This window comes from Oncorhynchus gorbuscha, linkage group LG06 (genome assembly GCF_021184085.1).
Source record: "Oncorhynchus gorbuscha isolate QuinsamMale2020 ecotype Even-year linkage group LG06, OgorEven_v1.0, whole genome shotgun sequence".
NCBI classification, from domain to species: domain Eukaryota; kingdom Metazoa; phylum Chordata; class Actinopteri; order Salmoniformes; family Salmonidae; genus Oncorhynchus; species Oncorhynchus gorbuscha.
In genome coordinates, this window is record NC_060178.1 from 36728247 (window position 1) to 36754994 (window position 26748).

General features: G+C 42.7%; 1 protein-coding gene across 1 annotated transcript; it reads left to right on the top strand.

Annotated features, from left to right (window-relative positions):
• Positions 1–12999: 12999 nt before the first annotated feature.
• LOC124037899 (guanine nucleotide-binding protein G(I)/G(S)/G(O) subunit gamma-12-like) lies at positions 13000–16496 on the top strand. Its single transcript, XM_046353131.1, has 3 exons — positions 13000–13132; positions 13239–13350; positions 14017–16496. The coding sequence occupies exons 2-3, from the start codon at positions 13270–13272 to the stop codon at positions 14140–14142; spliced, it is 207 nt and encodes a 68-aa protein (XP_046209087.1). The 5' UTR covers positions 13000–13132; positions 13239–13269; the 3' UTR covers positions 14143–16496.
• The last annotated feature ends 10252 nt before the right edge of the window (positions 16497–26748 follow it).

The window sequence follows — 26748 nt, forward strand, 5'->3', positions numbered from 1 at the left end:
TAGTGTTAAGATGTGCCAGAGCAGACAGTGTGACTAAAGGTTCATGATCTTATCTGTAATTCTGAACCATGTCTTGAGGGTGTTGCTTTCTCTCTCTGCAAGAAAAGGAACAACTGCACTTTGTGCAGTCTTTTTTTGGGGGGGGGGGATTATTCTACAAGATGACAGCTAGTGTGTGTCTGAATTGTAGCGGCTAGGAAAGTATGCAGAATGACGTTAAAGCAAGTAAGCAACATGGCTTGACACGTGAAAATGAATGTCCCTCACCACCACCCTTACCAGCTTGTGAGATTTTCTATTGCTGCGTAGAGTAGAGGAAGAGAACCTGTCTTATTTGCTTCATTGTCCTGATTGTTCTAAAGTAAGCATTTGGGTTGGTCTCAGCGGAGATGAAAAGCCTCTAATGGAGCTGGAGAGACTGTTGCGTGCAAGGCCCTTTTCATTACGCTGCTTCAAAGTAAATGGAAGGCATGCAACAGGTTTAGTTTGCATGGCATCTCTCCTCCCCCTTTGTCCTCCACTGTGTGTGTGTGCGTGTGTGTGTGTGTGCGTGTGCGTGCGCACGTGCGTGCTTGTGCGTGCGCACGTGCGTGCTTGTGCGCACGTGCGTGCTTGTGCGCACGTGCGTGCGTGCATCTACTAATAGAACCAAACGGTGGAGCGTTTCATTGATGTTGCATCTGGTCATACACAATGTGCCAGACAGACTCTCTACCCCTCTCTCTTACATGCCACCTTGTTGCCTGCTGAAAGAAGTGCATACGCAGAAAGGAAATTATGCACATGTATGTCAATGTGTAACTGCACCTGGCTCTTGCCTTTTGCTTGCCACCCTCTATTGACTGGCTCACAGATGTACTATATGGAGAGTAAATACACTTCAGAGCAAGCCTTAATCCATTGACATTGCTCACCTTCCCTCTTGCTGCAGGGTGTTCATGCATTGGAAGCCATTGATGGACTGCTGCTGTATCTTAGGAAATCTTACATCAAAGACATCTTACTCACAAAGCTTTGATCACTTTCTGGCTGTGTTGTGTGGGATGGCCACACACAGCTCACCTTTGCTGCAATACAGAAAGGCAAAGCAAGGCAGGTGGAAAGAGAGAGGAAAGGGTGAGAAAAGACTGAGACGTTATTGTCCTGCATTTGACACTACCCGCACACCTAATTCGCTACTTGGCTCTGCAGAGCTCAGTGGGAGAACAGAGGCGACTTATTCTTTGGAGCCAAGAGTGAAACCTGTAGCAAGTGACTCTGGCAAAGAAGCCTTCTATCCTGTTGAGTAGACTGTAAATAAAACACCCATTATATGTTCCAAATGGCACCATAATTCCCTATATAGTGCATTACTTTTGACCTGAAAAGTAGTGCACTAAATAGGGAATAGAATTGCCATTTGGGACAGAGATGGGTCGTTCCACCAATTAGGTGTCTGTTGTCTGTTAGTTTTTCTATGATTTGCTATTTCTGTGTTTGGCCTGGTATGGTTCTCAATCAGAGGCACCTGTCTATCGTTGTCCCTGGTTGAGAACCATATTTAGGTAGCCTGTTTTCTATTGTGTTTCGTGGGTGATTGTTTTCTGTTTTCTGTTGTGTGTCTGCACCAGCCAGAACTGTTTTCAGTTGTCGGTTCATTGTTTTGTTCAGTGTTCAAGTTCTTTATTAAACGATATGGACACATACCACGCTGCACCTTGGTCCTCTTCTTCTTCCACCGACGACGACCGTTACACAAGCCAAAAAGACTAGAACCAGCTCACCTGCTTTTACAACACTATGATTAGACTATTAGATTAAATGTTTTTTTTGAAAAAAGATTTACTGAATGTTTCATGTGGTCAATGTTAAAGGGCACTTGATATAATATAACAGGCTTTTAAAATTCTATATTTGTGCACAATTTCTACTTAATATAACAAAGGGACGCCAAAGGCATTCATTTAGTTGCATATCGCCTTTCATCTTGGCTGACTATACACCTTAGGCGTCCAAGTCAGTTTGAACCACAAATAACTGCACTGTAAATCTGTCATAAACATTATTACTTACCAATGTTGACTCCTACAATTAATGCTCAAACCCTGCTTGACTGTCGTTCTTGTTGCATTGGTCGTCATGGAGTTATCAATAGTCCTACTATGTTTGGGAACCTGTCTTTCTCTGCACGCCTGACAAACTGCCCGCTCTCGTCTCGGACAGTCTGTCTCCCTGTCCCAGATAGTGTCAGGCTGTGTGAGATTAGCACACGAGAGCGCAGTTAAACTTGTCAGAAATCTCCCGGCCCCTATTTTTGCTTCCACTATTTTACACGTCACGAGCAGTCAGTAATACAGTGTCTGACTGGTGCGTCTAGTCCCACTGATAACACATCTGCATTGTCCCTGTGGGAATGTAATGTCCCATGAGGCCTCAGAGCTCATTGTAGTATCCGGCAACAGGCACATATTTAGGCCCAGGCGTGAAGCCAGGCCATCTTGTTGCTAGGCAGTGTAGTAGTGGAGAAGACAAATAATGGACTTTCTTTTTCTCCTGTTCTCGCCCGAGGGGGTGTGGCATATGGCCAATATACCACTGCTAAGGGCTGTTCTTATAGATACAGACCTTGGCCGTGGTATATTGGCCATATATCACAAACCCCTGAGCTGCCATATTGCTATTATAAACTGGTTACCAATGTAATTAGAGCATTACAAATAACTGTTTTGTCATACCTGCGGTATACGGCCTAATATACCACGGCTGTCAGCCAATCAGCATTCGGGGCTCGAACCACCCAGTTTATAAAATATAATAAATCATTCTCACAGCCCCGCCAAGTCTCTCTTCTTACAATCATCCCTCAATCACTGAACAAATCCAGTGTAAATTTCAGTGTATTAGCAATCTAGTAATTGGTAATACCTACAAGTAATCATAGTAATAACCATAATTTCACAAACGAGGCCTTAAATATCTCAACCATTTGATTATAGTTTCCCACCACAGTTCAGAGCTTGCTGTTCGTTCGACCTCTGCTTCTTCTGGTGTGGCGAGAACCCACCTGTGTACACTACAGCCACAGGAAAGCAGTGCCTCTGTGGTCTCAGAGCAGTCTATAAATACGAAGGTCATTAGTATCAATGGTGCAGTAAGTTGTGGTATATACTTACATGGTTTTAATTGGCATTACTAAAGACTCCAATCTCAGGTCCAGAGAGGTGGCTGGGGAGCAGGATGGGATGCTAGCTATGGCATTCCTACAGACAGACATTCCCAATCCCTGAGTCTTGGCTGCCTTTTCCTGGATGGGAGAGTAGAGAAGGGGGGTGGTCCTGTTGACTGGCTATTTATTTGTCAGTGAGAATCTGTGAATCCCTTGACTAAGTCCCTCCAGCACTGCCGACAGGGGAACGGAGGACAGAGTTATTTCGGGGCTGGGAGATACATCCGAGGCCTGGAAGGTACCTCCTCTGTCCGTCAGGGCTGTGTCCCAAATGGCACCCTATTCCCTATAGTGCACTTATTTTTAAAAGGCCCCATAGGGCTCTAGTCAAAGTAGTGCGCCACATGTATATAGGGTAAAAGGCCCTGGTCAAAAACAGTATAGTGAATAGGGTGCCATAGAGCCAAAGGGCTCTAGTCAGAGTAGTGCACTAAATGTGGAATAAGGTGCAATTTGGGATGCATACAGGCTGTTCCTAGAGGAAAGCCAATCAGCACGGCTTGTGCCAAACTTCCTTCCTTTACTTATTTACTGCTATTGATGCATAGCAAGGCCAAGGACAACAGCTTTCAGCTTGTGCCAAAGCCACAGGGAAATTACACTGCCAGCTCAGAGGTGTACTGTATGTGTGGTCTGGTGGTGGTGGCCACCTCTGCTGCCAGCCTAGTTGTGCCAGGTGTGCATTTTACTGTGTCCTTGTGGCCCATGTCCTTAGGTGGTCTGACCAGGTGTGGAGCGGCCGAGTCCATCCAGTACAAAAACATGATGCACAAAGGCACCCAGCTGCAAATCAGAGCACAAAGGCACCCAGCTGCAAATCAGAGCACAGGACGACTCTAAATCTGCATCCCAAATGTCACCCTATTCCATATTTAGTACACTACATTTGACCAGGAACCATAGGCCTCTGGTTAAAGGTAGTGCACTAAATAGGGTATTGGGGGATATTTTGGGCACACTAATACTGTACATACTAGTACTGTTCAGTACTTTCTTCAAGGAGATACAAGGTATGATTAGATTTAAAGCCTCTCTAAATAGCTACAACTGAACACGTGTCATTGAGTTGACTAGATTTACTGTAGCCTTTATTATTAAACATAATCTATCATTGGGAAAATATGTTATGGCTTTACATTCTCTACCATATCATCCAATATAACACAGATTTGATTATTTAATGGAAGCTTCTTTACTGTAAAGTGTGGTATTCTGCAAGGCAGCTGTCATGGTCCTTTTACTCTTCTCTATTTTTACTAATGATCTACCACTAGCCTTAAACAAAACCTGTGTGTCTATGTACGCTGATGATTCAACATTATACACTTCAGCATCACAGCTAGTGAAATCACTGCAGCCTTAAACAAAGAGTTGCAGTTGGTTTTGGAAAGGGTGGCTAGTAATAATCCAGTCCTGAACATAGTGTCTAAAACTAAGAGCATTGTATTTGGTACAAATCATTCCCTAAGTTTTAGACATCTGAATCTGGTCTCTGACTGTTGAGGAAATTAAATGTTTTGGTGTTACCTTAGACTGTAAATTGTCATGGTCAAGGAATGTTGAATCAGTTGTTGTAAAGATTGGGAGAGAGAGGTATGTCTGTAATAAAGAGATGCTCTGCATTTTTAACACCACAGTAAACCAAACAAGTCCTGCAGGCTCAGTATTTGTATTGTTTATTTTTTCTCAATGTGTGTAAATTTGTGTTTTTAATTGTATTTCTTTATTATAATTGTTTTATATGTCTGTAATGTCTATCTTAATTTTTTTAATGTATGTAAATTGTAAAGTATTTTTGTCTGTCTTTTTCATTGTGTCAGCTAATGGGGATCCTCATAAAATCATGAATCATAAATCTGGTTGTGAGTGTTGCACACACCAGCACCCAGCCCTTTGCCCTCAAGTAATCAAATCAAATCAAATCAAAGTTTATTGGTCGCATACACAGATTTGCAGATGTTACCACAGGTGCAGTAAAATGCTTGTGTCTCTAGCTCCAACAATGCACTAACACCTAGCAATACAAAATACTCACATAATTCAGAAAAATAAAAATGAATAAATATCAGAATAAGCATTGTCAGAGACCTGAATATAAATACAGTGCCTTGCGAAAGTATTCGGCCCCCTTGAACTTTGCGACCTTTTGCCACATTTCAGGCTTCAAACATAAAGATATAAAACTGTATTTTTTGTGAAGAATCAACAACAAGTGGGGCACAATGATGAAGTGGAATGACATTTATTGGATATTTCAAACTTTTTTAACAAACCAAAAACTGAAAAATTGGGCGTGCAAAATTATTCAGCCCCCTTAAGTTAATACTTTGTAGCGCCACCTTTTGCTGCGATTACAGCTGTAAGTCGCTTGGGGTATGTCTATCAGTTTTGCACATCGAGAGACTGAATTTTTTTCCCATTCTTCCTTGCAAAACAGCTCGAGCTCAGTGAGGTTGGATGGAGAGCATTTGTGAACAGCAGTTTTCAGTTCTTTCCACAGATTCTCGATTGGATTCAGGTCTGGACTTTGACTTGGCCATTCTAACACCTGGATATTTTTATTTTTGAACCATTCCATTGTAGATTTTGCTTTATGTTTTGGATCATTGTCTTGTTGGAAGACAAATCTCCGTCCCAGTCTCGGGTCTTTTGCAGACTCCATCAGGTTTTCTTCCAGAATGGTCCTGTATTTGGCTCCATCCATCTTCCCCATCAATTTTAACCATCTTCCCTGTCCCTGCTGAAGAAAAGCAGGCCCAAACCATGATGCTGCCACCACCATGTTTGACAGTGGGGATGGTGTGTTCAGGGTGATGAGCTGTGTTGCTTTTACGCCAAACATAACGTTTTGCATTGTTGCCAAAAAGTTCAATTTTGGTTTCATCTGACCAGAGCACCTTCTTCCACATGTTTGGTGTCTCCCAGGTGGCTTGTGGCAAACTTTAAACGACACTTTTTATGGATATCTTTAAGAAATGGCTTTCTTCTTGCCACTCTTCCATAAAGGCCAGATTTGTGCAATATACGACTGATTGTTGTCCTATGGACAGAGTCTCCCACCTCAGCTGTAGATCTCTGCCGTTCATCCAGAGTGATCATGGGCCTCTTGGCTGCATCTCTGATCAGTCTTCTCCTTGTATGAGCTGAAAGTTTAGAGGGACGGCCAGGTCTTGGTAGATTTGCAGTGGTCTGATACTCCTTCCATTTCAATATTATCGCTTGCACAGTGCTCCTTGGGATGTTTAAAGCTTGGGAAATCTTTTTGTATCCAAATCCGGCTTTAAACTTCTTCACAATAGTATCTCGGACCTGCCTGGTGTGTTCCTTGTTCTTCATGATGCTCTCTGCGCTTTTAACAGACCTCTGAGAATATCACAGTGCAGGTGCATTTATACGGAGACTTGATTACACACAGGTGGATTGTATTTATCATCATTAGTCATTTAGGTCAACATTGGATCATTCAGAGATCCTCACTGAACTTCTGGAGAGAGTTTGCTGCGCTGAAAGTAAAGGGGCTGAATAATTTTGCACGCCCAATTTTTCAGTTTTTGATAAAGTTTGAAATATCCAATAAATGTAGTTCCACTTCATGATTGTGTCCCACTTGTTGTTGATTCTTCACAAAAATACAGTTTTATATCTTTGTTTGAAGCCTGAAATGTGGCAAAAGGTCGCAAAGTTCAAGGGGGCCGAATACTTTCGCAAGGCACTGTATATACACTATATATACAAAAGAGTGTGGACACCCCTTCAAATGAGTGGATTCAGCAATTTCCACCATACCCGTTGCTGATAGGTGCGCCTGCACGGTCCGGTCTATCCAGTACCACCTCCACGCACCAGCCCTCCCGTGGCAGCTCCCCGCACCAGGCTTCCTGTGCGTGTCCTCGGCCCAGTACCACCAGTGCCAGCACCACGCATCAGGCCTACAGTGCGTCTCGCCTGTCCAGCGCTGCCGGAGCCTTCCTCCTCTCCAGCGTTGCCGGGCTCTCCCGCCTGTCCGGCGCTGCCTGGGTCTCCCGCCTGTCCCGAGCTGCCAGAGATTCCGCCCCTCTGTCCCGAGCTGCCAGAGATTCCGCCCCTCTGTCCCGAGCTGCCAGAGCTTCCGCCCCTCTGTCCCGAGCTGCCAGAGCTTCCGCCCCTCTGTCCCGAGCTGCCAGAGCTTCCGCCCCTCTGTCCCGAGCTGCCAGAGCTTCCGCCCCTCTGTCCCGAGCTGCCAGAGCTTCCGCCCCTCTGTCCCGAGCTGCCAGAGCTTCCGCCCCTCTGTCCCGAGCTGCCAGAGCTTCCGCCCCTCTGTCCCGAGCTGCCAGAGCTTCCGCCCCTCTGTCCCGAGCTGCCAGAGCTTCCGCCCCTCTGTCCCGAGCTGCCAGAGCTTCCGCCCCTCTGTCCCGAGCTGCCAGAGCTTCCGCCCCTCTGTCCCGAGCTGCCAGAGCTTCCGCCCCTCTGTCCCGAGCTGCCAGAGCTTCCCCCTCTGTCCCGACCTGCCCCTCTGTCCCGAGCTGCCCCTCTGTCCCGACCTGCCCCTCTGTCCCGACCTGCCCCTCTGTCCCGAGCTGCCCCTCTGTCCTGTGGGGTCATTTAGCAGGGTCGCCGTGGTTAGGAGGCCACAGAAGCGGACAATGGGGCGGACTAAGACTATGGTGAAGTGGGGGCCACGTCCAGCACCAGAGCCGCCACCGCGGACAGATGCCCGCCCAGACCCTCCCCAATAGAGGGGTACTGTCACACCCTGACCATAGTTTGCTTTGTATGTTTCTATGTTTTGTTTGGTCAGGGTGTGATCTGAGTGGGCATTCTATGTTGTGTGTCTAGTTTGTCTGTTTCTGTGTTTGGCCTGATATGGTTCTCAATCAGAGGCAGGTGTTAGTCATTGTCTCTGATTGGGAACCATATTTAGGTAGCCTGTTTGGTGTTGGGTTTTGTGGGTGATTGTTTCTGTCTTTGTTTGCACCAGATGGGCTGTTTAGGTTTTTCACATTTATTGTATTTGTATACTGTTCGTGTTTTTCATCTTTATTAAAGATGTATACAAATAACTACGCTGCATTTTGGTCCGATCCCTGCTACACCTCCTCTTCAGAGGAGGGTGAGAAAGAAAACCGTTACAACCTGCATGAATGCATAGTGTAAACTGTAAAGTTTGGTGGCTGAGGAATAATGGTCTTGGGTTGTTTTTCATGGTTCGGGCTAAGGGCCTTAGTTCCAGTGAAGGGAAATCTTAACACTACAACATACAATGACATTCTAGACGATTCTGTGCTTCCAACTTTGTGGCAACAGTTTGGGGAAGGCCCTTTTCTGTTTCAGCATGACAATGCCCGTGCCCAAAGCGAGGTCCATACAGAAATGGTTTGTTGAGATCGGTGAGAAAGAACTTGACTGGCATGCAGAGAGCCCTAACCTCAACCCCATCGAACACCTATGGGATAAATTGGAATGCCAACTGGGAGCCAGGCCTAGTCGCCCAACATCAGTGCCCGACCTCACTAATGCCCTTGTGGCTGCTGCGTTGCTTCCATTCAATGTTCCAACATCCATTAGAAAGCCTTATAAGTGTGGAGGTTGTTATAGCAGCAATGGCAGGACCAACTGCATATTATTGCTCATGATTTTTGAATGAGATATTTGACGAGCACGTGTCTACATACTTTTGGCAATGTAGTGTACATATAATGGTGTGTAAAGACAGTATGGACAGTATATGAATAGAAAATGTGTTTACAGCAGTAGTTACAGTGAACAAAAATATAAATGCAACATACAACTATTTCATTGATTTTACTGAATTAACGTTCATATGAAGAAATCAGTCAATTGAAATTAATTAATTAACCCCTAATCTATGGATTTCACATGACTGGGAATACAGATGTGCATTTGTTGGTCACAGATAATAAAGAATGGTCCTCAGGATCTTGTCACGTTATTTCTGTGCATTCAAATTGCCACCAACAAAATGCTAAAGGGGTCTGTTGTCTGTAACTAAGGACTGCCCACACCATAACCCCACCGCCACCATGGGGCACACTGTTCACAAAGTTGAAATCAGCAAACCACTCACCCACAAGACACCATACATGTGGTCTGTGGTTGTGAGGCTGGTTGGATGCAATGCCAAATTCTCTAAAATGACATTGGAGGCTGTTAAAATAGTAGTAAAATAAACATTACATTCTCTGGCAACAGCTCTGGTGGACAGTCCTTCAGTCATCATGCCAATTGCATGCTCCCTCAACTTGAGACATCTGTGGCATTGTGTTGTGTGACAAAACTGCACATTTTCGAGTGGCCTTTTTTGTCCCCATCACAAGGTGCACCTGTGTAATGATCATGCTGTTAAATTAGCTTCTTGAAATGCCACACCTGTCAGGTGGACGAATTATCTTGACAAAGGAGAAATGCTCACTAACAGGGATGTAAACAAATTTGTGCTCAACATTTGAGAGAAATAAGTTTTTTGTGCGTATGGAACGTTTCTGACATATTTTATTTCAGCTCATGAAACATTGACCAACACTATACATGTTGAGTTTATAGTTTTGTTCAGTGTATATAGGATGAGCCATGACTAGAATACAGAATATACATATAAAGTGGGTAAAACAGTATGTAAATATTATTAAAGTGACCAGTCCTCAATGACTTCAATGGGAAGCACTCTAAGGTGCAGAGTAGAGTACCTGGTCGTAACTGGCTAGAACAGCAACTAAGGTTCAGGGCAGGGTACTGGGCCGAGGCCAGCTAGCGGTGACTAACAGTCTGATGGCCTGGAGATTGAAGCTGTTTCTCAGTCTCTCGGTCCCAGCTTTGATGCAGCTGTACTGTCTCCACCTTCTATGGTTGCAAGGTGAACAGGCCGTGGCTCGGGTGGCTGAGGGCATGCAGTGTGCCCCTGGTGATGAATTGGCCTGCCCGCACCACCCTCTGGAGAGCCTTGTGGGTGTGGACTGTGCAATTTCCATACCAGGTGGTGATTCCAGCCCGACAGGATGCTCTCAATGGTGCATCTGTAGAAGTTTGTGGGGGTCTTAGGGGCCAAGATTAATTTCTTCAGCCTCCTGAGGTTGAAGAGACGCTGTTGCGGCTTCTTCGCCAAACTGTCTGTGACGGGACCATTTCAGGTTGTCAGTGATGTACTTCCTCTTTACTCTTCAAGCCCTAACTGCTAGCGTCACACGTCTCATGTAGAACTGCCAGGGTCCCGTTGTGTCCCATGCAGAGCTGTAGACACTAAACACTGGGCTAGTAGCCCTTGTCTGACCCAGCCCTCGGATAATGGGATTCTTCCATTGTTCACTCCATCGGTGTGTTTTTAAAATCTGCTCTTGTGCAAAGAACACAGACATATGCGCATTAAACCACTCCAGGGTCTGCCCAAGCTAAGCACACAAAAGGCACTAAGGCAGACATGAGGATGAAAGGGACTTGTATACATTTTAAGGGAAGCTGTAGTGTGGAAGAGGATGAAGTATCTTTGATTATGTCAATGATTCAGTGAAGATCCTCTCACGTGAAGAAAAGATTGTTGAGACTATGGTCTTCAAATGTTTATTTGTCAGGATCCTGTGATGCTATTCCTGTACTCACTCCCCGTGGTCTTAAGCTTTATGTTCTTGTCGGTTTGTTTGAGTAACCACCTCTGCAGCTCTTTCTTCATCCGCTGGGCTCTATTTTTAAAACCGGAACATATTTAAGAATTTATACTTCAGAGGGAAACTGAACTGGCTGTCTGGCTGGGGATACAGCTTCCCGTGAAGGGATGAAGGGAAGGAGGAAAGGAAAGGAGTGGGTTGGTGGGGTGGGTAGTGAGATGTATGCTTCCGATGGAGGTCTCTTGATCCACTTTGTACTCAGCTGTACTGTGGCTGGCTACCAATGACTTCATTGTTTCTGCTTCCTTACGGGCATCCTCCTCCGTAAACCTCTCAGCTATTGTAATAGAAGTGGAATCACAGTTTGATGACCTCAATACAAAGGTTATAATTGAGGCTTCATCTCAAATTAACTGCACTGTGTGTGCAATGGTATTGTTGTTATAATGTAATACATGTGTTCCTTTCCCTGACTTAGACACAGCTGCTGAGCTAGTCTACCTTGCCCGACTCATTCATGTACTGTACTGTTGACCAAGACTGTATGTCTTTTTCAATATTGCATCATGTGCAGATAGTCAACCTGAACTCGGAGGTAGACGAAAAATATTAAATGTAAATCTGGGACACCGTTTCGTACATTATGTATTAATTTGTGGATGTCCATCATCCATTTTGTGTGTTACGATTTCAATCGTACAATGTTACGAATTTGCTAAATGCATGAAATGTTTTACGAATTCCAATTTGTTTTGGCTAATGTTAGCTAAGTGGCTAAAGCTAACATTAGCTAGGCGGCTAACATTAGCTAGGTGGCTAACATTAGCTAGACTAGGGGTTAAGGTTAGGAGTTAGGGTAAAGTGTTAGCAGGTTAGCTAACCCTTCCCCTAAGTTAGATGTTATCCTGTGCGTCCATCCACCCACCCCGACCAACCACCCTACTTTAGCCTTAACCCTTGGCCTACAATGTTCATGCCCCTGTGGAAATCTAATTAATCCACTGCATCTGCCGATATCGCCCTTCTGCACCTGCAGTGAAAGGTAGAGCGGTGTTTGTCAGACCTTGAGACATCCCGAAATTCAATCTTCTGTAGCGTCCGAAAGGTTTGCCCTACACACGATTATGACCACTCGAATGAAGGCTGAGACTCTCTCACAAACACAATGTTCTCCGTTGCGCCCACAAGCCTCAAAAGACTCATCTGAAGTACCAGCAGAAGTACAGTATACAGTATATGGTTTAGTGCTTAAAATAAGGGGATATTACATAAATCTCAGATATAGGACAGACACTTTAGAACAAACTTCCTTTTAAACATTTTTTTTGGATGATGTATTGTTCCATGTAGTGAATCTCCCCGGGCTTAGACAGACTCTAGAGGGTTAGGTAACCTTCTGTCTTATCTAACTATACCAAACGTAACATAATCATACTAACTGTTCCCAGCCGAAGACATGAATGTCGATTTAAGGGAGCCCCCGCACCTCTCCGATTCAGAGGGGTTGGTTTAAATGCAGAAGACACATTTCAGTTGTACAACTGACTAGGTTTCCCTCTTTTCCCCTTTTAATTTGAGTCTTCCGGAGTTATGTTTACTATGTTATGTCTAGTCTGTGTTACGTCTAGTCTACCTGAGACCAGGCTGAGATAGTAGAATACCACAAGTAGGCGAAATCTTGCCCTAATATCTCCAACCAAGATTCCCACTAAGTCAATCTGAATCCGCAGGTTCCAAAGTGAGAGAGAGAAACCTGGCAGACTGGGTGTTTTGAACAGTGCCAACACCCCAAGCAATCTCTTTCTTACTACTTATAGACCCACTATAGCAGACTGTCCTCTCAGGCAATGTCTTTAATGCTATGGACCAATGTAGACTTCCCATGATGTGTGAGATTGTGCAACAGTGTCCATCTTGGCCAATCTTTATGTGATTACGTCCACTAGCTTGTTTGCAGGTTGTTGGTTTAGTAAATTGCAGATTAACTTCCGACTGTCACTTTTGGGAAGTTACTCTGGAGAAAGACAGTGGAATAACAGCTGCTCCTAGGCTTGTTTTTTTGTATATTGTGTTTGGCAGCTTTTCAAAGTTATGTTCCTGACACTTAACCATATTGTGTAACTCTCTAACACACCATCTCTTGTGCAAAGACGTAAGAAGAGCCAGCCTTTGTAACTGGGATATCTTTTATGACACAGTTATACAGGGACTGGCTGTACTGCTGCCCTATATCAGTGTACAACTGGAGATTCAATTATGTCTTATTGTGCTTTGATTTCGTTTTTCCAGATAAAGCCACTCCCACACTGCCGCTACGCCCAAATTGTGGACGGTATACCCAATAACAATACAATGTTAATTCATTAACTCAGTCAGTTCATTATTTTCCATGGTGTTACACAGTAGGTGAAGACTGAATCCAGTATGTGTTTTAACAGAGGTGTGTGGAGACCAACATATCTTTCGAAGATGCAGAGTTCCAGTAACACTGCCCGTGCCAGAAGGGCAGTCCAGCAGCTGAGAATAGAAGCCAGCATTGAGAGAATTAAGGTATGCTTCTCAAACAGCCAATATATTTTATTTTATTTTATTTTTTATTTCACCTTTATTTAACCAGGTAGGCTAGTTGAGAACAGGTTCTCATTTGCAACTGCGACCTGGCCAAGATAAAGCATAGCAGTGTGAACAGACAACACAGAGTTACACATGGAGTAAACAATTAACAAGTCAATAACACAGAGAAAAAAAGGGGAGTCTATATACAATGTGTGCAAAAGGCATGAGGAGGTAGGCGAATAATTACAATATTGCAGATTAACACTGGAGTGATAAATGATCATGTACAGGTAGAGATATTGGTGTGCAAAAGAGCAGAAAAGTAAATAAATAAAAACTGTGGGGATGAGGTAGGTGAAAATGGGTGTGCTATTTACCAATAGATTATGTACAGCTGCAGCGATCGGTTAGCTGCTCAGCTAGCTGGTGTTTGAAGTTGGTGAGGGAGATAAAAGTCTCCAACAAGATATACGTATATGACATTACATTTTCCATCCTGCAAGTACTTAGTCTGGCTGACACCAGCTCTCAAAGTACTCCCATGTAGTCGCGTGGGTTGCGTCAGCCAGGCTAGCAAGACCTGCCTTCTCTGACCTTCTCTCTGTGTGAGTGTTTCCTTGTGTTGCCAATTGTAACCTGCTGTATGATTCTCTCCTGCAGGTGTCCAAGGCCTCAGCAGACCTGATGCACTACTGTGGAGAACAGGGTAAATACGACCCTCTACTCATGGGTATACCAGCCTCTGAAAACCCCTTCAAAGACAAGAAGCCATGCACCATATTATAGTAGCGGAACAGCTGAATTATCTTCGCTTTTTAAAATTTGTGTTCTTTTATAGGGAGAAATATACAACGTTAATACCGGTACACTATTTGCCTTAAGGCCAGCCCAGTCCCATTCCCCATGTTTCCTTGTAATTTAGGTTGATTTCAAAATGTTACCTTAGAGCTCTGGTCAAAAGTAGTGCAATATAAAGGGAATAGGGTGCCATTTGGGACTCATTCACTCTCTCTTTTAAACTAGTGCCATTTTGGTAGAATCAGAATCATTGGTCCTCTCTCTCCATCAGATACAACAATTAATTTGTGACCCAGAAAAAAAGGGTTTAGTATAGTTCAGTCAGTCATATATACAGTGCCTTGCGAAAGTATTCGGCCCCCTTGAACTTTGCGACCTTTTGCCACATTTCAGGCTTAGAGCATTGTATTTGGTACAAATCATTCCCTAAGTTTTAGACCTCTGAATCTGGTCTCTGACTGTTGAGGAAATTAAATGTTTTGGTGTTACCTTAGACTGTAAATTGTCATGGTCAAGGAATGTTGAATCAGTTGTTGTAAAGATTGGGAGAGAGAGGTATGTCTGTAATAAAGAGATGCTCTGCATTTTTAACACCACAGTAAACCAAACAAGTCCTGCAGGCTCAGTATTTGTATTGTTAATTTTTTTCTCAATGTGTGTAAATTAGTGTTTTTAATTGTATTTCTTTATTATAATTGTTTTATGTCTGTAATGTCTCTTAATTTTTTAAATGTATGTAAATTGTAAAGTATTTTTGTCTGTCTTTTTCATTGTGTCAGCCATTGGCGTCAGCTATGGGGATCCTCATAAAATCATGAATCATGAATCTGGTTGTGAGTGTTGCACACAGCAGCACCCAGCCCTTTGCCCTCAAGTAATCAAATCAAATCAAAGTTTATTGGTTGCATACACAGATTTGCAGATGTTACCACAGGTGCAGTAAAATGCTTGTGTCTCTAGCTCCAACAATGCACTAACACCTAGCAATACAAAATACTCACATAATTCAGAAAAATAAAAATGAATAAATATCAGAATAAGCATTGTCAGAGACCTGAATATAAATATACTACATTTTGGTAATTTAGCGGGCACTCTTGACCTTAGCAGCTTACAGTCAGTGCATTCAACCAAGGTTGATTAAAAAAAAAACACATGTCATAGCAAGTAAAATGTTTCTTTAACCGTAGATACCATTTTATGTATATGTGTCCAGTATGAAGGACCAATTACTGGAAATCTATGGGTAAACGGACAGTGACTACAGATCAAAGGACAGGGCTAGCTACTCAACCATTAATGGTTTTGAGACTTGCTGCCACTCTGATCTAAACTGAACTACTACCACCTATCACTTAAATTGGTACAGCACTCTCACCAATGGGTGCAACAAATATGGCCGCTTACAAGACACTCCTCAAAATATATTAATGAGTGAGAAACAACAATACCATAAACCAGTTAGGGTTCAAAAGGTTTTTGGCTCTCCAAAAATACGGTATTGGTAATGTATTATAAATTACTGGTAGTAATTGGCCAGTAAGGTTTATAGAATTCCTCAAATACAGTATATTACCGTATTCTGTAGGGGTACGGCATTCTCACTCATTGGTGCAACAAATATAGCCTCTTACAATTTACGTTATTTTACTGTGCACTCTACAATGTTTTACTGTTGAAATGACAGAAAAGTCATAGTGTGCTGTAAAACAAATGCATGGTATTTTGCTGTGCCTTCTATGATAATCTACTGTATTCATTTTATACAGTATCATACTGTTGATTAATACAGTAAGTACAGATACAATGACAAAAACATTTAACAGTGCACATCAGCTAGATCATAAATCATGTCAATGGCCCTAAAGCATTGCAGTTGCACCACACTAGTTTAAACCTTTAAGCTCCTGATTGCGTCAGTCAGTCCCCACACAGTAGCCTCTTTGGAAAACAATCAGTCTAGTTTGAATGCTACTAATAAGCTTGTAATAACCCTGTTATGTAAATCAGCCAGTCCCATGACACAGGAGTGTCTTTGTTCCAAATGGCATCCTGGTTAGTGTACTCCTTTTGACCAGAGCCCTATGGGCCCTTGTTAAAAGTAGTGCACTAAATGGAAAAGGCGGCCATTTGGGACTGGCCTGTGAATGTCCCATCACAACAAGAGAGGGCAGGCTGGCCAAAAGGTCATGGCCTCTGTGACAAATTAACACACTCTCAAAGGGTGCCTGTCATTCTGTAAGGGAAAGCATCTAGCTTGCATCCACAGGGCCTGACGAAGGTTAAAGGATGACCACTTCACCATGTCTAACAAGCATTGTTTTGTTTCTGCAAAGACAATGTCAGAGATCATTTGCTTTTCAGGCATGGGTAGAGGGTGGGGGGTGGGGGGGTATCAATTCAGACTATCCCACTTCTATGTATTTGTTATGAAACTCAGACTAACCTTTGCCTTAGAAACCAACCTTTGTGACTTTGCATAGTTGTCTCGCTTGTATGTGGTACAGTAGATAGATAATGTAGTAACAATATGAAGTATTGCAGACCACGGTACACTAATATTATGTAACCCTTTAAATGAGTGTAATATGCCTTACGTTGATGTAAAAGATGTTGGTCCATAATGTTATCTCTACATAGCTGAAGCAGAGGAGGTAAGATCCGTCTGTGCCATCACAATGACATCTATCCAATGTACCAGCATCAGAGGAAACATACTGTACTAGCCTGAGTGCCAGTCTGTATGTGCTATCATGCATACTCCTTGTGACTCATTTTCTTGGCAAACAATTGTGATAACTAGGGAATAAGCAAGAGCACAAACCGATCTGGTACCAGGCTAGAAATGTGCAGGTTTTCTGATTGTATTTTATTGCCAGTACTTTTAGTGTTTCATTCTGATAATGTTGAATTGATAAATGTACGACTTCTATCCTGAAAGAGATTCCGTGAACTTTGTGTAGACTGTTATTATGATTTCTTCTTGAGTTTTAACATTCCACATTTACAATAACAATACAATAATCATTTCTTATTTCATGCTCTCACAATGGTCATGATGGTCACAATAGTCCAAATAGTTCAATCTTGGTTTCATCAGACCAGAGAAATCTTATTTCTCATTGTCTGAGAGTCTTTAGGTGCCTTTTGGCAAACTCCAAGTGAGATGTCAATTTGTAAGTCGCTCTGGATAAGAGCGTCTGCTAAATGACTTAAATGTAATGTAAATGTAATAATTGTTATTGTGTGTGTGGGAGTATGTATTTGTGTAAGTGTACCTGTGTGAGTTTGCACGCGACTGGCAAAAGCAACTCGGTAACCATTGTCATGTGCAGTAGGGCATACTGTAGCTAAAACTATAGTTTCTTATTAGACAAGTTCAGGTAGTACCTCCCCAGTTCACTTCACTTTGCACCCAATGAACACGACCCAGCTTAACCATCCAGGGCCTTAATATTGAAGTAGTCTTGCTTCAGCATCTCACCACTACCTTTCAGCCACACTCCTCAAACAACACTAGGATAATACTGTGAACAACGGAATCACTACATTCCCAGTGGATGCAGGGAGCACATCTACGCTGTCATTTGTTTTGTTAGCTATTCAAATAATAGAGACTGACTGCTATTTGGATGGTCAACTGACCGCCACGGAGACAGGCTGCACCACCAATTAAAATGTTCCCACACCACATGGTATGCTATTTGTCTCCCTATTCTGGGCAATCTCGGCAACCCAGAACCAAAGATCTCACATTCTACTATTTATGTTATGCTCACTCCACAAGATATTATATTCTGTGGCTTTGAAGGCTCGCTTGAAGTTGCGTCTTGCTGTATGACGTGTTTCTACACTTGCTTCTTCTCACTGTCACAATGTCACTGCAACGACATGCTGAACTTCAGTCAAATCTAGACTATATGTGTGTTAACACTTTTTTTTTCTTTCCCTTGACGATAAATTGATGATAATACAGTAGGGGAGAGCGAGGTATGTTGTCACACTTTTCACGATGTCTAACATCTACTGGGCACAATAGATCACAATGGTAACAATGACATACAAATGAAAGAAGGAAGTCTTGGGCACATATGTTGCATTCATTCCATCTTCATATCTTACATATCTTATTAACAGTTTTGCAACAGCCTAGCCGACGTACATCCGTATCTGACTAATCAGACTCATCTTCAGAGTCACAGTTCTGGCACACATAAATTGCCTTGCCTGTTGTGCAAGCATCATGGGCCCATTTGTTGCATCTCACACACTTCACCCAAGTTTTCTTTTTTTAGCTGCCTTTTTCTTTGCAGATCCAGATTTGGACTCCTCCCCCTTGCTTCCCTTTCTTCGGAAACAGCCTTTTGCTAGATTGTGCCTTATTCTTTTCCATTTCTGGTACCTGCTTTACTGGTGTCATTTAGAATTGCTGTTTTATGCTGTTTTCTTCCTTTGCAAGCTGATTTTCGGGGGCCAGCTTTTGCATATGGCCAGATATCCTCTGGAGATGGTAGTCCGCTGTCAGCAATGGCAAGGGTGAGCTGGTGCTAGCATAAGAACTGGGTGTGTCTGAGCTCGTGCTATGCAGGGCTAGAATAGTGCTGGGGCCTGGCAGGGCTGGAATGTTGCTGGGGTCTGGCAGGGCTGGAATGTTGCTGGGGCCTGGCAGGGCTGGAATGTTGCTGGGGCCTGGCAGGGCTGGAATGTTGCTGGGGCCTGGCAGGGCTGGAATGTTGCTGGGGTCTGGCAGGGCTGGATTGTTGCTGGGGCCTGGTAGGGCTGGATGTTGCTGGGGCCTGGCAGGGCTGGAATGTTGCTGGGGCCTGGCAGGGTTGGTGCTGGGGCCTGGTAGGGTTGGGTTCTGAATGGGGCCATCTTTAACGTAGGATGGTGCAAACTCGGTTTCCATAAATACATCCCTGTTGTAAGGTTATACCCCGGCCACCCTAAAGCCAGCCTGAATGTTCAAGGGGGTTGCAGCCAGAGGATAGACGATTGCCACAATCCCAGGAATGTCATAAATGTAACATTGTCTCTCATTGTCTCTCGGGATTGTTCCTCATCCGGCATCACAAGCAGTGTTCATGTGCCTCTTTAGCGGCATGTAGACAGACCTATCTAAGGGTTGAAGCCGATGAGATGGGATAATTAAGTCCATAATTGAGTCCATCAATGGACAGATGAGACTCGTGGTTTTGTCCAAAAGGAGTAAACAGGGCTTCTCCTTTTTTGTCCAAAAGAAGTCAAAAAGTAAACAGGGCTTCTCCTTTGAGAATTTCGTTCCCCTTTTTCTCTCTCCCTCTCTCTCTCTCTTCTCTCTATGCTGGACTAAAAATGTTTCAGGAAGATCTTGTTTATTGTTCAAAAGTGCACATCTTTCATCTACCCAGAGAGATTTGCGAGTGGAATTGTTTTTTATACCCTCCTTTGCTATTTCCTCAAACTGGATTAAAGACCAGGTGGTCCTCATTCACCTGCATAACACGTTGATCAGGAAATGATTGCGGAAGTTGACACAGGGGAATATAAAATATGGAGGTATACTATTCCTTGTGGCCGAGACAGCACAGGCCAGTGTGACGAGGGTTCTCCTTTCAGCGGATGTCAGTGACCCTAATTGTTTGAATCAACGTCTGCCCACCACTATGCCAGGTTTATGTACAGTGGTCACCCCAGTTTCATCGACATTCCATATGTCTCCTGGTCCAAACTGATATCCCTGTAGCACTTCTGCTACATTGTCGAAGAAAGCATTAACATTTTCTCTGTTGAAGCTACTTGCCCTGTCAAGGCTAGTTGCCTCTGGCTTCCTCAATGACACCGCTGGGTGCCGCTTTAAGAAGCCTGTAAACCATTCTAAGCTGGTCTTTTCTTTTTCTGCCCACATTGGCACAAACTTCAGATGGTGTGCCACAGCAAACAAATAGGCAAGTCTTCTAACCTCACTTGGCGACAGACCAAAATAAATGTCAGCTGACCTAGTAACATTCTGAACAAGCTGCATCTCCAAATCAGGTGAAAAAAAACTGCCGTGGCTTTGAATAGCCAACCACTGTTGTTGGCATGGCTGTCTGACTTTCACCTTCTTCTCTGGTAACCTTTTGAAAATACAGAGTCAGATTACGGTAATTTATGTAAAAAATCCTTCACTGTACTCCTGATTAATTTGTTCTGAAACTTCACCTGCCTCACTGCCTTTAACATTGTGTCAGGTGATGTGCTGCCATTCTCTGTCTTTCTTTTATCATTTCTAACCATCTTTCTTTCCTTTCCTTCCTTCCTTCTTTCCTTCAAAAACACATTTCCTCATTGCAATTATATACTCATTACAGACTTATTATGCCCACCTCTCTGTCTACTATCATTGTTGCCACATTGCAATTCATAACACCACACTAAATTCATGACTGTGTGTGTGTGTGTGTGTGTGTGTGTGTGTGTGTGTGTGTGTGTGTGTGTGTGTGTGTGTGTGTGTGTGTGTGTGTGTGTGTGTGTGTGTGTGTGTGTGTGTGTGTGTGTGTGTGTGTGTGTGGATATACTGTCTCATATAGTAGGCATGTAGTGTGTTAGTAGATACAGGTGCGCACACACCACACACACACAAGCCAGAGCCTGTCTTCTGTAGTCCAGGGATATGTCTGCTGCTCTAAACTATATGTACGGTATATATAATAATCAATTTATGGTAACATTTAATACTACTATCAGAGCTGATTACACAATATCACCATTTTTTAAAGCCTGTTCTATGTGTCTATGTGTACTGGGGCAAGTTGTCACATGTAAAGACTTGCCCCAAAGTCATTAAAACAACTTGCCCCAAACTGACGTGTGCTAATGTTGGCTAAATATCAAGGTTAGCTCAACATAGGACTGCAGCTAAAGTATCAAAAGACACGTTATTGTCTCCTCTACTCAGTGCAAAATTATTATTTTTAACATTCACACCTAACAAAGTTTTATTGCATAAAATGTAAAGTGACAATTTTTTACTTTTGAAGGGGAAAAATAATAAACTTGTGCTCACCTCAGATTAGTGACCTTGACCACATGTGAACAGGAAGTTGACCATAGAACATGTAGTCACACAAAGTAGCGATTTGAATATTTTAGATAGCGCCTGTAGTGTTGGAGGTATGACCAGTTTGACAACTTACCTCGCTCTCCCCTATATGTTATTTTGATGTAGGTGTTCCATTTGATTTTTGCCGACTCAATTCATGTTACAAAAAACTTATTTTTTTCTCTCTCTGACAAATACCGATACTGGATTCGATCTCTGGTACATATTGTCCATTTGGACATTTTTCCTGTGTCATGTAATTTTTGCATTATATTCCCAATTTTGATGCCTTATATTTGTAGATGTTAATAAAGGTCTTTAAACACATGATTTAGATGATTTTTGAGTGATTTATAAACATACTTGTCCTGGCACAAAAAAAATAGCTTGTGTGTAAAAAAATAATACATTTATTACAATGATAAGATACATTTTAGAGGATAACTTGAGAGTATAGATTGTTTAATTGTCACAACTAATAGACAAACCCGTTTATCAGGTCAATCACTGAACTGTAATCCTTCCCATTTGCTCAGATTTTTGCTGTATTTTGTTGTACTGTTCTCTGTCCCCAAGTCAAGGCAGGGCTGTTATGTTACCGTGCCAAGTGAAAGTCTACACACCCCTTGCACAGTCTTCACATTTTGCTGCCTTAAAATTATATCAAAACCTTCATTAAATTGGATTCCACTCCACAACCTACAATTTTCAAAGTGAAAGAAAAATGATAGAACATTAAAAAAAGAGATCATAATTGCATATGTCTTCACACCCCAGGGTTAATGTTTGGTGGAAGCAGCCATTACAGCTGTGAATAATTTTGAATAAGATTCTACCAACTTTGTTAGTAAATCCACTCCAAACCATCCATTACTGTTTGCAACAAGGCCATTAGTAATACTTCAAGACAACATGGCAAAGAACATGGCAAAAAAACGGTTTAGGTCCAATACAACATAACACAGAGTGAAACCCTCTGTATTTTCAAGTAGTGTGGTGGCGGCATTATGTTATAGGTATGCTAGTCACTGGCAGGGATCAAAATAAATATGAAAGGAGCAAACCCCAAGTAAGGAGTTAGAGGGAAACCCCCAGTCTTCTGAAAAAAACTCTGCTATATCATTTTTAAAAATGCGGGGCAATTAAACACATTTTAATACCAAAAACAATGGATAAATCTTGCCTTAGGATTTCGGGCAAAGTTTGTAGAATCATATTCAAAATGATTCACAAAGTATTAACTCTGGGGTGTGAAGACATGCGCACTCAAGACATCTGTTTGTTTTTATTATTAGACATTTTTTAACGCTTCTATAATTTTTTCTTTCACTTTGAAAATGTGGAGTAGATTGTTTATATCGATAAGGAAAAAATTGATTGTATTCCCTTTTTCAGATTTCATTTTGGGACAGCAAAATGTGAAGACTGTGCAAGGTGTGTGTAGACTTTCACTAGCGACAATAATGCTCCCTGTGCCTACGAGTGGTCTCTCTCTCTCTCGCTCTCCTTCTCTCTGAGGGTTTAATGTTACAGGCAGAAACTAGCTCTGGCTATATTTTTTGGACCACATGGATGTAATAGCCACTCTCCCATCTGAGGATGGATGATACTGGGCCTTTCTCTCGACAGAGAGAACTTTGGGATAAGCAACCTATTCGCTATACACTGAGTTTACAGTCATGGCCAAAAGTTTTGAGAATGACACAAAGTTTGCTGCTTCAGTGTGTTTAGATATTTTTGTCAGATGTTACTATGGAATACTGAAGTATAATTACAAGCATTTCACAAGTGTCAAAGGCTTTTACTGACAATTACATCAATATTTGCAGTGTTGACCCTTCTTTTTCAAGACCTCTGCAATCCGCCCTGGCATGCTGTCAATTAACTTCTGGGCCACATCCTGACTGATGGCAGACCATTCTTGCATAATCAATGCTTGGAGTTTGTCAGAATTTGTGGGGTTTTGTTTATCCACCCGCCTCTTGAGGATTGACCACAAGTTCGCAATAGGATTAAGGTCTGGGGAGTTTCCTGGCCATGGACCCAAAATATCTATGTTTTGTTCCCTGAGCCACTTAGTTATCACCTTTGCCTTATGGCAAGGTGCTCCATCATGCTGGAAAAGGCATGACAGACTAGCCCTCCAGGGATGACACAAAAAGAGTCCACAGGGATGTTCATCACCAAACTGTTCCTGGATAGTTGGGAGTTGCTCTCGGAGGATGTGTTGGTACCATTCTTTATTCATGGCTGTATTCTTAGGCAAAATTGCGAGTGAGCCCACTCCCTTGGCTGAGAAGCAACCCCACACATGAATGGTCTCAGGATGCTTTACTGTTGGCATGACACAGGACTGACCTTGTCTTCTCACCTTGTCTACTCACCTTGTCTTCTCCGGGCAAGCTTTTTTCCGGATGGCCCAAACAATCGGAAAGGGGATTCATCAGAGAAAATTACTTTACCCCAGTCCTCAGCAGTCCAATCCCTGTATCTTTTGCAGGATATCAGTCTGTACCTGATGTTTTTTCCTGGAGAGAAGTGGCTTCTTTGCTGCCCTTCTTGACACCAGGCCATCCTACAATAGTCTTTGCCTCATTGTGCGTGCAGATGCACTCACACCTGCCTGCTGCTGCCATTCCTGAGCATGCTCTATACTGGTAGTGCCCCGATCCCGCAGCTGAATCAACTTTAGGAGACGGTCCTGGCGCTTGCTGGACTTTCTTTGGCACCCTGAAGCCTTGTTCATAACAACTGAACCGCTCTCCTTGAAGTTCTTGATGATCTGATAATGGTTGATTTAGGTGCAAGCTTACTGGCAGCAATATCCTTGCCTGTGAAGCCCTTTCTGTGCAAAGCAATGATGACGGTACGTGTTTCCTTGTAGATAACCGTGGTTGACATAGGAAGAACAATGATTCCAAGCACCACCCTCCTTTTGAAGCTTCCAGTCTGTTATTCGAACTCAATCATCATGACAGAGTGATCTCCAGCCTTGTCCTCGTCAACAATCACACCTGTGTTAATGAGAGAATCACTGACATGATGTCAGCTGGTCCTTTTGTGGCAGGGCTGAAATGCAGTGGAAATGTCTTTGCATGGCAAAGAGGGACTTTGCAATTCATCTGATCATTCTTCATAACATTCTGGAGTATATGCAAATTGCCAGCATAACAACTGAGGCAGCAGACTTTGTGAAAATTAATATTTGTGTCATTCTCAAAACTTTTGTCCACGGCTGTACAAAACATTAGGAACACCTGCTCTTTCCATGACATAGACTGGCCAGGTGAATCCAGGTGAAAACTAGGATCCCTTATTGATGTCACCTGTTAAATCCCCTTCAAGTCAGTATAGATGAAGGGAAGGAGACAAGTTAAAGAATAATTTGCAGAAAGAAAATAAATAGCTAATACAGGGCTAGTCAGGGGCCAGTGCACTACTTTTGTGACAACATTTAAACTAAATGTATTTTAGTGTCTACCTGACATTTATATGTACAAAACAATTAATCTGATAATACTTGCTTGATATGTTTTCCAGCTTCTTGAAATACTTTGCAAATACAACTTATTTCTATGTGTAAACTGAAATGGTCCATTCATTCCTTTGACATTTTAATAGATGCTCTTACTCAGAGCAACTTTCAGTAGTGACTGCATACATTTTCTTTACTGGTCCCCTGTAGAAATGGAACCCACGCCACAACCCTAGCGTTGCAAGTGCCATGCTCTACCAACTGAGCCACATCATCACAAACCACTTGATGTCACAATGTACTCAATTACTGTATTGTGCATTGTTTTTCTTCCTGGTGATGGAAAGTCTACAGGTACCTAGATGACCAGCCTACTGTATGTACAATACTGCAATTATTTTAAGTGGTTTGTAACGATGGTAAATTAATACTGCACAAAAAAGTAGTTTACCATCTTAATTTGATGTGCATGTTTTGTCTCTTTGCCCAAACTTTGCACCTTTTGATGTAGATGTTTGAAGACAGGGTTTTGTTCTTTCTGGATTCCATTAGAACTACTGAATCCTGCAAGATGCTGTTCTTAATTATCCCACTACTTTTTTGGTTGCTAGGTAGTTAACGTTATCTAGCGCTAGATGACTGTAATTGCACCAAAACTCTGGTATTTCTCCTACCATTGCTTAAACGGTGAGACATTTTTATTTCCATGACTGATCAAAACTAGTTTTCTCATGGCTCTCTCTTGTTCCCCCTGTAGCAGGCATATACTGTAGTGAGCAATATGTTTGGAACATCAAATCGCAATACATATAGAATCGCAATGAATTGTCATACATATATAATTGCAATACATACCATATAGGCACCTAAGTATTGTGATAATATCATATTTTGAGGTCTCTGGCAATTCCCAACCCTACAGATCAGTGTCTTTATCAAATGTTTCCATTCTGTTGGCATTGCAGTTTAGGCCTATAGATCCATAGTGAAAACCTACATAAACCGTGCATTCAGAGTTCATCAGAAAATGATAGTAGGGTTCAAAATCAAATCAAATCAAATGTAATTTGTCACATACACATGGTTAGCAGATGTTAGTGCGAGTGTAACGAAATGCTTGTGCTTCTAGTTCCGACAATACAGTGATAACCAACAAGTAATCTAGCTAACAATTCCAAAACTACTACCTTATAGTCACAAGTGTAAGGGGATAAAGAATATGTACATAAAGATATATGAATGAGTGATGGTACAGAGCGGCATAGGCAAGATACAGTAGATGGTATTGAGTGCAGTATATACATATGAGATGAGTATGTAATCAAAGTGGCATAGTTAAAGTGGCTAGTGATACATGTATTACATAAGGATGCAGTAGATGATATAGAGTACAGTATATACGTATACATATGAGATGAATAATGTAGGGTATGTAAACATTATATTAGGTAGCATTGTTTAAAGTGGCTAGTGATATATTTTACATCATTTCCCATCAATTCCCATTATTAAAGTGGCTGGAGTTGAGTCAGTGTGTTGGCAGCAGCCACTCAATGTTAGTGGTGGCTGTTAAACAGTCTGATGGCCTTGAGATAGAAGCTGTTTTTCAGTCTCTCGGTCCCAGCTTTGATGCACCTGTACTGACCTCGCCTTCTGGATGATAGCGGGGTGAACAGGCAGTGGCTCGTTTGGTTGTTGTCCTTGATGATCTTTATGGCCTTCCTGTGACACCGGGTGGTGTAGGTGTCCTGGAGGGCAGGTAGTTTGCCCCCGGTGATGCGTTGTGCAGACCTCACTACCCTCTGGAGAGCCTTACGGTTGTGGGCGGAGCAGTTGCCGTACCAGGCGGTGATACAGCCCGACAGGATGCTCTCGATTGTGAATCTGTAGAAGTTTGTGAGTGCTTTTGGTGACAAGCCAAATTTCCTCAGCCTCCTGAGGTTGAAGAGGCGCTGCTGCGCCTTCTTCACGATGCTGTCTGTGTGAGTGGACCAATTCAGTTTGTCTGTGATGTGTATGCCGAGGAACTTAAAACTTGCTACCCTCTCCACTACTG